This window comes from Cololabis saira, chromosome 17, assembly GCF_033807715.1.
Source record: "Cololabis saira isolate AMF1-May2022 chromosome 17, fColSai1.1, whole genome shotgun sequence".
Lineage (NCBI taxonomy): Eukaryota > Metazoa > Chordata > Actinopteri > Beloniformes > Belonidae > Cololabis > Cololabis saira.
The window spans coordinates 19914342-19930134 of record NC_084603.1 but is presented as its reverse complement, the minus strand read 5'-3'; the positions used below and the strand labels follow the sequence as shown (position 1 = coordinate 19930134).

The 15793-nt window shown below is 40.7% G+C and overlaps 1 protein-coding gene across 6 annotated transcripts in view; it reads right to left on the bottom strand.

The window, feature by feature from the left end:
• marchf8 (membrane-associated ring finger (C3HC4) 8) overlaps window positions 1-15793 on the bottom strand; it is a 74736-nt gene that overhangs the window by 19042 nt on the left and 39901 nt on the right. For 5 of the 6 annotated variants that reach the window (XM_061745702.1, XM_061745704.1, XM_061745706.1 and 2 more), the window contains exon 3: window positions 4183-4233. In XM_061745702.1, coding sequence (XP_061601686.1) covers window positions 4183-4233 — 51 coding nt within the window. Of the gene's footprint in view, window positions 1-4182; window positions 4234-14025; window positions 14899-15793 lie in introns of those variants that run through there. The other variant, XM_061745705.1, reaches the window with a different exon arrangement.

The following is a 15793-nucleotide window of genomic DNA, read 5'->3' as shown; positions in this document are numbered from 1 at the left end:
ATAAATCTTGTCCCACTGGCAGATTTTTCTACTGATTTCAAGTGAAAATTTACTTGAAACAGGTGAAAATGGTCAAATAAGTTATTTTTCTGGTGATGACTCTTGTTTTAAGTGTAATGAGATTTTTTGACTAGAAATGAGACATTTTAACTAGAAATAAGACAAATATTCCTGGTAAGAATTTGAGTTTTTGCAGTGAGCGAGACTGCATTTGAAAAAGTTCCAATTTTCTTGACCACACAGATAAGCTCCATAGCAGACTTCTGTGATGAGTATTTGCTGGACGTGTTGATTGATACACTAGTTAAGTTCTGTGACTCGTAACCTTGCCATACCTTAGCTTCGACTGAATTGACGCCACTGTGAAATTGCATCAAGTTGGTCAATATAGCGTTTACAGGTGAATGTTTCAAGTTATTTTGATGAAAGGAATATAACAAACCCAGGTATTTCTCATGAGTTTGACTTATGCAAAATAAAAAGCTTTCAACTGAATGTGATCAGATTTTTGCTCAGTTTCCTTATTGATGAATTCTTTAACTGAAATTATTTTAGAATGTTTTGTTAAATAGTTAGTCCTTTGTCATATTATTGCAGAGAAATGTTTTTCTTATTACTATTTTAAAGTGAGTGCAGTAATGATTACAAATATTGTCAGACTGCTTGAGAGATAGAGAGCATTCACATCAGTGTTGGAGTTGTTTTGTCACTTAACAGCGTTGTGGGAAGGGTTAACTGAGGGTGTGAACCTGTTTGAGCTGAGGCTTGTATAAAATAACAATGCTGCCAGATTAAGCCAGAAAAACAAATCAAACTGTGTTGTGCTCCTACAACAATTGATTTAACCTTCTTCGAAATAGTAGCTTGGCTTAGCGCTGTTTCAATATTATTATGGTCTCCCAAGCTGAACGAAGCCACAGAACCAGAGTCGGGATGTGCACGGCAGCAGCATAACCTGCAACTCTGAAAAACCGCAGCAGCTTAGGTGCTGAAGCTCGAGCAGATGTTTGGCCGAAAAATCACCAACGGCCCACTGAGTGCTGAGCCACTGCTTTGTGTCTGTACGAAGACTGTGACGCTTCAATTCCTTCACTTAAAGTGTAGGAGGCGTTCAACAGCTCCCTGGCTCCGTGCTAAAGGGAGAAAGGGCCACAGCTAAGCCTCCTGACCTTGCCATGTGGAAAATCAACTAAGGCCAAATCAGCAGGCAATCCTCAGTCCGCCGTTTCTGCTCAGATAACGCAGAGCTGCTTTCACACATTTAAAAATGCAAACAAAACAAAGCAGAAAAAAGGTCCACTCAGCACCTTATTTCCTTCATAATTCCCAGAAGAATGTTTCCTCTTCACAGCTTGTTAAGTGACACTTATCTAGCAAATGAAACAATGAGCAAACAAAGTCGAGAGCAGACGAGAGCTAATGAGCTTTTTTGGCTTCATACATACATGCTATTTAGTACCACACACCTCAATCCCCCACGGTGACGGGCTCACTGAAGGAGTCAATAGCATCTTTATGAAGGAGTTTACCCTCTGGCTAAACTCTGCAGCTTGTTTTCCTGTTTTATAAATCTCAACTCTGGTTGTGCGTGTGTCTCATGACAAGGTTCTTTGGGAGTCTTCAGAACAAACACGGCAAATGCAGAAATTAGATGCATTTCTGTCTCCGAGAGTAAGAAAGAAAAGTGTTTTCTAAAAGAGAAAACACTTGCAGTTCAAGGACCATGAGCATTCTGGTTGGTAATCAGCACAAAAAGTAGAGAAGCCAACTTTCACAGAATGAACAAATTCTTTTTCTGAACGTTGAGTTTATATAAACTGTACTTTTGTGCCTTGCGTTTATTGAGCGTTCCTCTCCGTGTGATGGTTATTTAAATAAAAAAATATCTATCTAGGTCAACAATTAGATATGAGCTCATTTATTTTTGATGTGATTTTGACCCAAAGTGATTCAAGTGAATCTGAGCCATGCACAGCAACTCAGGATTTGCTTGGGCGTCGTTATTTCTCGACTCTTTGGAACTTCTGCGGAGATTATCCGTGTAAACTTTCCGCAGCAGCACCAACAGACAAGGCACGCGTGTAAATTAGCACAATGCATCATCAGTTCCGTATTTTACTGTGATCTGACATCGTAAGACAAATTAACTTGACCTACATTTCTCATTCTTTCAGCAAAGGGAACATTTGAGTCACTGCTGGAAATATGAAAATCTTTCATCTCAACATTCCAACATTGCAGAGTGCAGGGATACTTATAAATATACTAGATATATTAAGAAAAAAAAGTCTGCTCTGTAGTCTTACATGCTGCATCCAAGCAGTTTAAAAGGAATTTAGTTTAAGAAGATTGTGTTATCTTAAAGTATACCATGCAGGCATATTAATCCACCGTTCAATCTTTTCTTTGGCTATTTTCAAGACTTTATTGGCTTTATCTGGGTTTCCAGTCTGGTCAACCACTTCAATGCAGCGACCTTTCCTCTCACAAAAATACTTGTTTTCTAACGGATGAGGCTCTCTGCACACTTGCCCATCCAGAGAAATTAATACCCATTTAAAACCTGTCAGTCAGCCGCATTTGTCTTTAGGGAAGCGTAGGAAACAACATCTGGCAGGACGACTGCTGATTATTAATGATAGCTGTTAAAATGGAAAGAATTGATACTTTATGTTAATCTCTCCATTTGCTCACATTTGTCAAAGAAATGGTGGTCTTGGTAGGACGTTCAATGACAATGTGCTAGCTTCTTGCCATCCAATGAAATGCATTTTAGAAATAAAATGGAAATTAAGGATGCCTGTATAATACACCTTTTATATCTTAACTTATCTTAGGATGGTTCTTTTCGAGGGTTAGATGAGATCGGTACTTCAGTAGCTTTGGTGGACGGTTTTTCTGTTTCTGTGCGAAGGCGGACAACATTTGATGAAGACTGTATAATAAAGCAAAGCAGCACGATTCCAACAGAGTCAAACTACTCTATGCAAGTAAAATGGAAACAATCGCCTGAATCTCATTATTTTAAACCTGAGCTTTATGGCCTACGGAGCATCTGATTTATATGTACTGTTTGTGTGTAACACACAAGACAACCTCGCTGGAAAAAGTGAAGTCTTATTACCAAACTTTTAAATTACTACCCACTCTGACGACCCAGACATTTAATTTTCCAGTGTACGTTCTAGCTCCACTTTCACTGAGTTTGTACTCACTGCAATTGTGCTTGTATACAATATCCGCTTTTATCAGGCTGTTCTGGTGACACAGCTGGGGAAGCACCATAATGATGGTATATTGGAGAATGGCAGTCATAACGGCCAAACATACTCTTCTTTGCTCTGCACTCATTCTACTGAAATCTTTCAAGAGTGCTGTGATGAAAAATCAGAGTTATGACTTGGTGTAATAAATCCGCACACCAAATAACATCTTATACTAAGTTGAATAAGATAAACTGAATGAGTAGGATCATGTGAATAAAACTTGCACCTACTGTACTGAACACAAGATACATATGAAGTATTTGTTTTGTGTAAGGCTAAAAATTATTTTTTATGTCATTAAAGCTATATTCTAAATGCTTGGTTTGTGGACTCTGCATCACTTCATTGGTAATAGAGGAACCAGCATTTATATTTAACCAGAGGCATTACTCTGAAAATGATTGGAAAATTTGCCACTTGGGTGCAGCGCCTCCCGTTTTGCTCATGTTTAAAGAGTGAGCAACTCATAGATCAAACATTATTGCCAAGTGCTGTCCTGTGGTGACAAAATGACCCTGACATCTATTAGTACAAGTAAAGGGTTTATCCTCTAAGAGGCTCAGGAGAGCATGGACTGAAACTGTGGAACCTCATTTAATGCAGGCTGTTGCCTGTGGGAGCAGTGGAGAAGAAAGGGAAGGCAGAAAATGGAAAGATGACAAGAGTTTCAGGAGGTTGATCACAGAAGCTGCTCGGAAAGGGGCAATGTGATGTGAAACAGGCAGGTTATCTATCAGACGCTCTCCATCCGCCGCATGTCTGTCAGTTCTGTCAGCCTGCCTTCCTTCACTGCTCACGCTGCTGCAATGCTCTCGTATTTACTGGCTGCCTTCATCCTCCGTCACGGAGCCCGCTTGTAGCGACACATTTAATTCTTTCTTTTTTCTAATTTAACATCCGTGTGTGCTTTACTCACCTTAGATATATTGCTGGACCTGCTTGCTGAATGACCCAGGGGCTTTTCATTCTGTAACACACGGAAAGATGGCTCAAGTTAGCGACACACAATCTCATACAGAAGGAAAGAAATAATAACAGCTCCCCAGCCTACATTTGTATTCCACACAGTTTGCACAGTCATCTCATGCCATTTGAATGGTACTTTATTTTTAATGAATGGTGCTGTTCAACAAGTGGCTGTCTGAAAGCAACCCCTAATACATATTAGATAACGCCCTCATTTTTGGAGGTTGCAGCACTGCAGTATTGACTGAACTCACTAGCGGAGCTTTGCATGCTGGGGCATTTGACGATTTGTACTAAACAAAAAAAAACAGCTGGTATTTGTTTCTGGCCAGTTTTGGCCTGGAAGGCTTTTATCAAAGCCAGAGTCTCACTATCAGTGACAGCAATTAATACAGGGTGAGGCAAGACATTATGGCAATCCAGCTTATGCTTGTTCACTGAAGTCCAAAAGACTACTGATCCATGGTGGTGATGGTCAAGCATTTCAAGTGTTTATGGTCCACATATAATAGAAATATGAAATTACAACAAAACAAATTCATCGTCTCTCTGTACTGAGCTCAATAAGGCTTTTTCTCTTAACAGCTCAAGAGACCTGTGAGCACCTTAAGTTGCTTAATCAAGCCACTTTAGCACGTGATGAGAGCAGGACAAGCCGATTGCATAACATATCCATCCAAACTCCAGATGATGTCACAATATTCGCATTAATTACAATGTTCAGCAATGTTATATTGTGTTTTGAAGCTTTCACGAGTCACAACACTCAATTTCCACTCAGTGTTCTTGGCTTTCATAAGAGACTGCGATTAAACCGTTGTCGTACAGGATTCAGCATCGGTATTAAAACCATGCATGCTTCCTTAATGAGAAATCAATCAGTTGCATAACGCTGAAGTCACACTTGGTCTGATGGTACGTGCTTAAAAGCACGATAAAATCTTTAGTGAAAGAAATTGGTTGTGTGAGAGTGGTTTTTCAACTTTACAAGGAAAAGTATGGCTCAATCAAACTCTCGAGGGGTGAAATTTTGTGCCATTAGTCTTCAAGTTGCACTTATTCATCCTTCAAGGTACAAACCACACATAGGACTGTTGTTAGACAACCAGAGACAGTTCAGTACCTTGGAGCTGCGTTATTACCAGGCCCAATATTTCAAATGTCAGTCAGATTAGAGAATGAGTTATCCCCTATATTTAAAACTCCATCAATGTTTTAGTTTTTGTGCCCTTTAACTTTTCCATTGCAGTTAAAAAACTTCACATTTCATATTCAGAGTTGTCTTTCCCCCTGTTCTCCAGGAATCAGACAAATATACATATGAGATTAGTCTGGAACAAAGTCTGAAAACAACGTCTGGAAATCAAAATGCTTCTTGACAGTTTGATGGAACTAAAACCGATCAGAGGAATTAAACGCGAGACCTGGCAGTGCGAAAGACGCCTAAATGCCACTCCACTGTTCTCGCAGCAGGGCTTGACATTTTCTGAGAAAGGAAAGACAAACTCTCAGAAGTGTCTATTTATTGTGATGATTATATGTGTGTCTATTTATTGTGATGAAATAATGGATACATTTTGTCCTTTTTTTTTGAATAAAAAATATATGTTACAGTTTTGGTCAAATCTTAAAGATAAAATAAACCCAATACTTCTAAAAAATTATACGGACGCTTACAAAATGACCTTTTAGAAGTGTGTAGTGACTAAAATCTCTGCAGAGACAATACTTTTCTGTTTCCTCCTCTAATTTCCTCTTATTTTGCCTGCAAACGTTCAGCAGAGGGTGTGTTAGTACAAACAAAGGAAATCTGTTGATGCAACAGTTACACAAATTAAAGTTCATCTTAGCACAACTTTCTCTTGACACACACTGATATAGTGATTAAGTGCAAGGTTATGTGGAGGTGTTGGTCCTTTTATATGTGCTTCAAAATATAGGCAGTAAATTATGCTCCAGCTGGCTTTGTTCCGTGTATGAATGCAACCTTTCACTCATTTCCTTGACACTAGCACTTTCAAGTTTCAAATGTCGTATCTGAACGCAATAAATACTTAGTACGCCTCTGAAGAGCAGCAGTGCCACCTCAACATCCGCTGCCGTTTCTGCTCACACAAGAAGCACATCCATTTTGCCACAGAAACAACTCTACACTCCACAAGCATACAACTACATAATACCAACTAATTAAGTAGAGATCGCATGTCTGGTAACCATGGTGACAACACTACTATACAAGCCAGGTCTCTCCAACCATTTTGTTTTTTTCTTGTTTAATTCCGTGTCAACCCTTATTTCCCCCTATCTCAACACATCAGGACACATAAACACAGACTATATAACTGCAATGTACATGGATCCCAGTGTTCACAGACCTTTTCCAAACATCGTTGACAAAATATGTTATTGTATCAAACTGTACCCCTCGAATCCTTGACAAATTTAAACTACCATTGCATCCTTATCTGCTTCTACAGAGTGACAACGCTAGTGGATTCGTGGTCAGTGCAGTTAAACACAGACCAGTCGGGTCATGTGACCTCCAATCCTCTGACAGTCAACTGGTCAGAGGAGCAGAACATTATTCCATCATCCTAGGAGCAGAAATGTTATAGAGTCTTATATTAAAGTCAAAACGCTATTTTCTGGGGTTTCGACCTAAATGTCAGCATGCAGCCATTATCCCAATATTAAACTGCATTCACCCGTTAATCTCCCTCCATAATGTTGCACTTTATGACCAACGCAATGACATGGAAACAAGGAAACGTTGGTTTTGTTTGTTTTTCTCAGAACAGTAAGCTCTTGGAAAGACAAACTCAATCTCTGCTTCGGCAATTTAAGCAGTTCTTTTCCACTTCCATATCAGTGCTTCTTCAGTGTGGGCTATACAATGTCACAGGATGGTGAATACAGGTCTCAGTGGGTGCATTTATTTGAGCAAATCCATGCTCAGACTGTTGAAGAGCATCAAAGTTAGTTTTCAGATGACAATTGAGGACAAAAAGGCAGAGAAAAATAGAACAAATGACTGATCCTTGTACTTAATCCTTCACTCTAGGAGTAACATGTGGATCTGCCTTGAGTGAGGGTTTGTTTTTTGTTTTTTGAAGGAAAATAACAAGGCCACAAATGGACTTGCAGCTGCCATACACAGCACTGATTAGAGAACAGAAAGTGAGCATGGGTGGTAAAAAATGAATAAAGAAAGCATATCAATTTGTCTTCTTTCAAAACACTCACTTCTAACAGTGTCACCCAGACTACAAGGTCTGAGTGTAACCTTCGCTGCCACCAAGAATGGGGACTAAAAAGGGCCTCATTCTCTGAGCTCATGCATAATTCTGATAAAGGAGGCCTCGAGTATCAAGTTGGCTGTATCAGTATTTCTCCACCTCCTCTGTGGGTCTGTCTGGAGCCACAACCTTTGATAACAACTTTCAGGCTAGACTCTGAAGACTCAAGCTTGTATAAAGAAGCTTATGAGAGAAGAGGTCTTATTCAGAGGGATCACTGTGTTTTTATAGGGCACTGTTCTTGTCCCACAGGGAGGACAGCTTAACTGGCTTTTATGCAAGAACCTCAACCATAAAGGCTTTGAGAACTTTAACCTGCGTCTTTAAAACGTGACCAAGTTCCACTCTCCCGCCAAACTTTTTGTCATTAGATTTGATATTAGATGAAAAGGTCACAGACTGGGCTAAACATTCATCCCTTCAATATCTTTGTAGTTTGAGTATCTTTTAGTTTTGGACTCCTTATCATTTCAAAATTGGGACAGGCATTTCTAAACTACACACTTGATGTTGGTTTTTAACATGAATAATGTTTTTCAGGGCTGTAACAGAGCCAAGTCTCCATCTCTTGAAGTATAAACCATCCACATTTATTTTTTTGGCATACTGCAGATGATACAATCAATCACACACAACACATTTTACTTTGGAAAAATCATTACGCCCTAGAATAGTAGTATGTAATGTTGATCATCGCCAACATCTAACCCCCTGCATAATGCACTTTATAAGCCAGCTGGTTGAAATCTTTTAGTTTGTTTCTAAAATGTATTTAAGAAATATATAAACCCCGCCAAGAACGGCCTCTTTATAGTTTCTACTCCATTTCACGTAAGAGGCAGGCACAGGGCCGGTAGACGGCTTGTTTCAAGCCTCCCTGAATAAAAACCTTAGACTTACAGTCAGCGAGGCCGTTTAAAGAAACAACAGATATGACACTGGAATTCACATACAGCATAAAACCAAGGTCCCAAATGAAGTCTCCACGATAGCTCTGCTATGTGTCTTACATGTGTGCTTTGAAAATGTGTCTCTTCTTACATTAGAATGACTCCAAATTTCCCAAACTGACTTTTCCTGTTTTTTTCCCCCTCTCTCTTTACGTGACTTCCACTGAATATCTTTCCACATCCTGCAGGGTACTTGTCCAGACATATTGCATCTGCTCTCAAGTGCAGAGCATGTGGCCGGGCTTGTGGCAGTCAAAGAAACATTAATGGCACTAGAGTTTGTTTTCCCGGCTGTGAATGAGCAACACTAGTGGTTTTTTCAAGCTGTAACGCGTTATAGGCTTCCACCGATTTACCTTTAGTACCACCAGCATGCACAGGCAAATATTTCTGCAGCCTAAAAAAAAAACAAAAAACTGATCACATCATGAATATTAAAATATGCGTCAACCAAAAGAAGAAGAAAAAAAGAGCTTAAACCTCCTTTAAAAGGAACCACAGAGACCAGACTCACTCCGCTGCGTAGCACAGCTTGCTACGCCTCAAAAACAACCCAATGCAGCAGCTTCACAATTTAAAAAGTAACAAGTAGCTGTTTCCAGAAGTTAAGAGAACCATTCATCCAGACAATGCTTTTGGGAAAACTAATCTTCAAACATGATGGGAAACGGAAGGAAAGAGGCTCACAAGACAATTGAAAAAAGTAAAAAGTAATTCCGAGCCATTTAAATGGATTCAATCCAACAAAAACTATTTTCAACATTGTCCCCTTTATACATTTGCAAACTCTAAAACAATATTGCTGCCCTTTTTTTTCTTTTTTTGGGGAAGGGCTACAATAACAGTTCATTCCTCCACACAGAGTTGTTTTCTGTGGTGGTTTCTCTGCTGAAAATAGGCCAAAGAATACACTTTATCATCTCCTGCGACAAATTGCTGACATCCTAACAGGATGAGGAGTAAAAACAGAGAGGAAGGGAGAGAACGTAAGAGACAGAGTAGCCAAATGGATGATTGTTATCAGACAACTATAATGAAGCGACTGTCAAAGGAATTAAATCGGTGAAATTAATGGATGTTGGTTTGTGAGTGTGACTCGGCTTTTTTTCCCCGATAAATGCATCTCATCCTTGACAGACCTCTGCAAGCCACTGAACTCTCCTATTGAACAGAAGCTGTTCGATTGGCTAATCAACACAGTTCAATGACCTGCAGCATACCTGCGCCACCAACTCTCAGTGGCTGAACAATCATGAGGGATGTCCGTGTTTATCCTTTCTTGATGCAAACAGTACTGTGATAAATTTACATAAACCACGGGATGTAAACAAGGGATTAAACCACTTCCAGTTCAATGAAATGTTGCAAGTCTATAAACATGTCATGAGAAAAAAATAAAGCAATGTTACGACCAAAACAAAAGCTGCCAACTTCTAATCGTCAAACCAGTTTCACAATGTTACGAACAGAAACAAGAGCAGATGGGTGGGGCAGGTGTAATGAGGAACACAAACCCAAACACGTGCAAAGGAATGTATACTAGTCATCCACCTGCACAGTCATACTCTCCAAACACAGCTTGTTGAACATGTTGCTGCTTATCTTATAGTCATTTGTACTGCATTCAATAGAAAAAAAGGGAACTCATATTTTCCAACCTGGAAACATCAAAGAAAGCAACACAGGAAGTTAGGAGTCATAACTTGGATAAAGTGTGTCGGCCCAAACTTCCACGTTTTATGCAGTACCCAGAAATGTAGCTCAAAATCTAACGTAAAACCTGTTTGTTGTTTTTGATTGAATGAACAGTCAGTTTAAGTAGATTTTTACTCCTTTTTTGTGTGTTCAGTTAAGAAAATTGCATAACTGTTGGCAAGCATTTGTTAATAGCACAGCAACAAAGCCAGTGCAAAGCAATATGCTTCACTGCACTGATGATTTTCTTTTAGGCTGTTACCTAGCGTCAGTAAAATAACAAAAGAAATGTGGAATCCTTCCGCCCATGCAGATCTTTCATTCATGGCATCCCTTAACGGGGCACCATGGTGAAACCTTTTGATGAAGGTGACATGCAGAAAAACACAACTACTGTCACTTCTAATTAAACAGGCTTTGGGCTAAAAATAAAGAACATTAACTGACAGGTGAAGCTGTGCAAGATTGTGATTCTGCAGGTATGACAAGAGAAAGGGAATGACAGGCTGAGTTTATTCCGTGTGAAGAGGCTGAGCCTGTGCCAGCCTGTAAATGGCAATGCATTTTTACATTTGAATAGATTCCCTGAAATAAATGGCATAAGTATACCATGATCCTCTTAAGGCTGATCATTTTGCCAAATACAGATCTAAAATTAGGCCAACATCTTTCTTTCTTTTTTTAAAATGCTCAAAAGATGCTGCAGAGAAGCTGACACAAGAGTTCCTCCCCAGACACAGATAACAGACTGTTCTGCCTGCTTAGCTTCAATTCCAGAGAAAACATTTCTTCTAAAACACGTGCCAATGGTGTCAGCTATGTCATTAGAAACAGCGTTAACCAGAAAGTATGGATGGCACGGAAAAACATGTTCCAAGAGGTCACACATCCTGGCTCTTCTCAACATCTACAACAAAGATCAGCGGAGGAAGTTCGCCTTCATGCGGTTTCCCGTCTCCGTTGGTGTCCAGTGGCCACTTAAAGAGGAAATGCAGCCTGACTGAGTGGGCAGCTGAGCAGGAGTGCACAAGCAGATGAGAAAATCTCAAGTATGTGCAGTAACAACAACCAGACCTTGGATGACCGCAGATGTTTAAAAAAAAACACACACACAAAACACTAGAACCAACAATAGTTGTAACTGGAGAAAAAAGAAGATGGATATTACTGCAGGATCACATTCAGATCTATGTGCAGATCAGTGTATACGTGTGTGTGTTTCTGTGTGAATCATAAAACCACATCAAACGGAGGTAAAATGAGACTGCAGGAGGGGAAGGAAATAACCCCAGTCTGTTTGAGCACAAATTCGCAGCATTAACATCTGTCTGTGTGAATAAATATGTCTGTACTTTCATCAGCAGGATGTATGCTTATGGTTTTCCCATCCCTTCCTCCTCCTCCTCCTCATCTCCCTTAATCTTAGGTATAATTACATTAGTATAGCCAAACAGGATGTGGTAAAGAAGAAACACTGACCATCATGCTAAAGGAGCATGCTGATTTATATTAGCAAAGGCTCTCTGCTTTTATTCCAGATGGAATATTAAACTCGGAGCAGCAGCTGCAACACAGCACAGTAAAAGGCAGATTTGAGTGCAAGTCAGGATGCACTACACGAGTAAAGGGACATATTAATGCCGAAAATGGGATGTGTGCTCTATAAAAGGAGCGACATATCCAAAAGATATGTTGAAATATTATTTTTTGACTTTGCAGTGAAGCTACATTTCCTTGCCAGCAGTATTTCAAGGCTTTACTGTTCCACATGACAAAAGTTATTATTCATGAAGTGTGTGAAAAAAGTCAAGGCACAGATTATTATTTGAGCGCAGTGCCTGCAAACTAACAGTGCATTATTCTTATCTGAACCGAGGTTGTGTTTTCATGGAATCATCCGCTAAACAAAAAGGCCTGCAGAACCAGAGGGGCAACTCCGCAAAGAGTCATTAAAAAACTGCTATAAAACAATAATTCAGTTAAACTTCAGTTCAGTCTTGAACTCGCTGACTCAAAGCACACATGTCCTACAACAACATGAAGCTGGAGTCTAATTAACAGCTTCTTTATAGCCAGCAGCATCCGCTCTGGGAACGTGAACACCCCATCTGAGGTGTAGGAACATCTGAACTGAGCGTGTCCCTTTGTTTTATTCTTAACTCTCAGGATCCTACAATCAGCATGAGGGTTCAGTTCTGGCGAATGTTTGAAATATGCTTGGGGGTTTTGAAAAATGAGCCTTCTCAAAACGAAACAATAGGCAGAAGAGAGAGACTACACTGGAAAGGGAGGAAATTTGGTTTTATGTCGCAATCTGGCCCGGGCTGGGGTTTTTAATTCGACAGCCATGATTAAGAAAAACGACTGGTCCTATGAGCAAAGCGGGAGAACCAACAGTGAGGCAATCGCCGCCACGGGCAGGAATGATGCCGTTATCAAGCTGTCATCAAGCATTACCAAGTTGTGCCACGCAATAGCGGTATTTCAGAGAAGACATAGCTTGCTTAATTTTGGGAATCCGGATCACAGCTATTGAACAACATTATGAGAAACACACTCGAATCTTCTTTCATGCATGTTAGCACAGCTATCCAGCCGAGTTCACCTAAAGTGATGCTCAATTCAGGCAGGTATGACTGAAACATGGGGAGAAATGTGAGATTTATGCTGAAAAGCTGAGTTGACAATCTTTACGATATCATGCAGAAGTCCCAAGCTATGAATGCAACTACAGAAAATGACATATTGTACAAACTCCTGCACTCCTCTCTCGCACATCCTCTTCCTCATTTCTCCATCCACCTCTCCTGTAGAACAAGTTTTAAGCCCTGTCCTGACATGTGACTGCCCTAATCTCCCTCCACCCAGCTGCAGATTTGACACAAACCTCAGCGATTTGGTTCATCAGTTGATGATGTGATATGCTAAGCTGCAGAGTGAGAGGGAGAATATATATCCATATGTCTGCCTGCTTTGCCCAACGGCCCGTGTGCATCAGGAGCTGCTGTTTGCAGCTGGAGCGCCATCGTGCCAAAATGATTGCTTATGCTTTCATTTTCACACACGAATGAGTGAAGAACAAAGACGTCACACGGGGAGGAGTGTTTTATGCATTCTGGTACACTGAACCTCAGCAGACATATCATTTTATAATGTTCTGTACTTTGGCAATATCTCAAACACTGTGCCAACACGCAAATAGATAATGAAGCTTATGAGAAGTTATATAAACTATCAGTGTGCCCCCTCGTCATGCTGAACAAAGGGCAGCATCGCAGGAGAAAGTGGGTCAACCTTTCACACCAAAGAGGTGACAGATGCTCCTCTGAGCTGCACAAACATGCATGCAAACATGCTTCGAGCGTAATCTGAATGTGCATAAAAGGATTCCAAGTCCCTTAGAGATAAAGCTGAATATAAACAAACATTGGCAGATGCCGTATGAAGATAGGTGGAACAGACATGATGCACCAGTACACACAAATCCATAACCCTAAGGACAATATAGATGGACCATCTTTGGTTATTATGTCATCTGTTCACTCAGTGCGAAAGAAACAATACTACATCTTCCTGGAAACTCTTTCATCTGTGGGCTGCAGCAGCAGCAGCAGCTTTCTGCCATCACCACAGAGACAGAAGGCCTCACCATAACAACCAGCCCCCACCTCCCATCTCCCTTTTGTTATCATCATCCTTTCTTTCCGCACAAATGAAACCTGTTTTACAAAGCATTAAATAAAAAAAAACAAAAAAACAACAATGCCACATACTTTAGCATCATCAACAAAAAAAAAAACATCACAAATGGACAGCCGCAAGAGCAGCATCATTAGGAGCAGAAATCTGTACCTGAATCTTCATTTTCCAACATGAATTCATGGCTGGATCTCAAGGCCACCTCACTTCTCTGTCTGGCACAGGCACTGTCTCTCTCTCTCACACTCACACACACATACACACACACACACACACACACACACACGCACACAATAGTCGTTAAGGGAGGTTACATGTCCCCTTCGTAAATCCGTGGGGTGAGTCCTGACGGAGAGAGAATCCCAGTGAAACAGCCAAGCCTCAGCAAATACGGAAGTGGAGCTGCCGCAACAATGTCAGCCGTCGCCGTGGCGACTGCAGCCCGGGCAGCACACAGCAGAGACAAAGACAGAGGAAAAGACAGGAAGAGAGACAGTTGAGGGGAGGGAGAACAAGTGGCTGCCCTACATTTTCTGTTCAAACACACAAACACAGAGGCAGATCTGCTGCTGTTGCTGCTGCAGCGACATGTCCAGGCTTGCTCCCAGGCTTCCTCAGCTGCACACACACACACACACACACACACTCACACACACACACACTGACACACACACACACACCCACACACACAAACAGAGTCAATCTGCTCCTGTAATCCTATTGGCTGAACCACCACTTCCTCCAGCTGATCTTGATGAGAAGTGGGGGAGGGGCAAACTCTTGTTGAATCATTCAAGAGAGGGAGGAGGTGTCCTTTAAATAGACTACCTCTGCCCCGCACACTGAGCTTAACCTTAAAGAGCCACCCTCTAGCCCAGCTTAAGCCTGTCCTGCACCAGCAGGCATTAACGCGCTCAGACCCAGCCTCTTCCGTTCAAATCCATCACTGTTTTTAAGACAAAGAGTCAGCCACTAAAGCATGTATCACCCACCATCAGTGTGCACCAATCAGAGAGGCCTTTGCTTTCCCCCCTTTCACCAATCACCAGCATGCATTGGGGGATGCTGGGAGTAGAAGAGACAACAAGAGGTTAATTCATTAGCAACATCCTCGCAGCTGTATTCAAGGATGCAACTAACTCACAGCAGAATTCACTCAAATGCTGACACTGCACGCCATCACAAGGCAAAGTCCACAAATAAACACGCAAGTCATGCCTCTCACACACAGCCATGATTCACTTGCAACGAGCAGTAAAACAAAGTGAAACCGATAAAAAAAAAAAATTAGAAAAGCTGAATGCTTCCTTAATGGATGAGTTGTAGAATACAGAGGAAAGGCGTGTGAAATACCCTGAATGACTCAAATATAAACTCTTTGGAGTATAGATTCCTTATTTTATACTCAACTTCCTTCAAAGAAATAACATAAATAATAAAAAAAAAAGATGTTTCTCAAGCTTAGGTCTTTAAAGATGGTTTGAATTAACTGGACTGGCACCACATGTTTCCATTACATTATTCTGATTTGATACCCATTATTCATCTAATGATTAACTAATGTCTTAGCTTTGCGAAACGGTGTGTTCTCGATCCTGTTTGGGTCGAGAGTATGAAGATTTGCTCATGACACATACTTACTTACTTACTTATATGCTTTTGATGCTTTGCGTTTTATTTGAGCACCCAGCCCAAGTTTCAAATCCCCGCCGGTGACCCTTCGGTCTTTCCCTCCACTCTCCACCTTACTGTTTTTGTTTGTGAACTTTTGATAAAAGCCACCAGTGCAGCAGGAAAAACAAAGATTTTGATCCCACTCAGCAAGAAACATGATATGTTATGGTCATTTTCAATTGATACAGCTGTTATGAACAATTATTGAGTACTACTGTTGCTTTGAAGCTTGCAAATATTCGTTGTA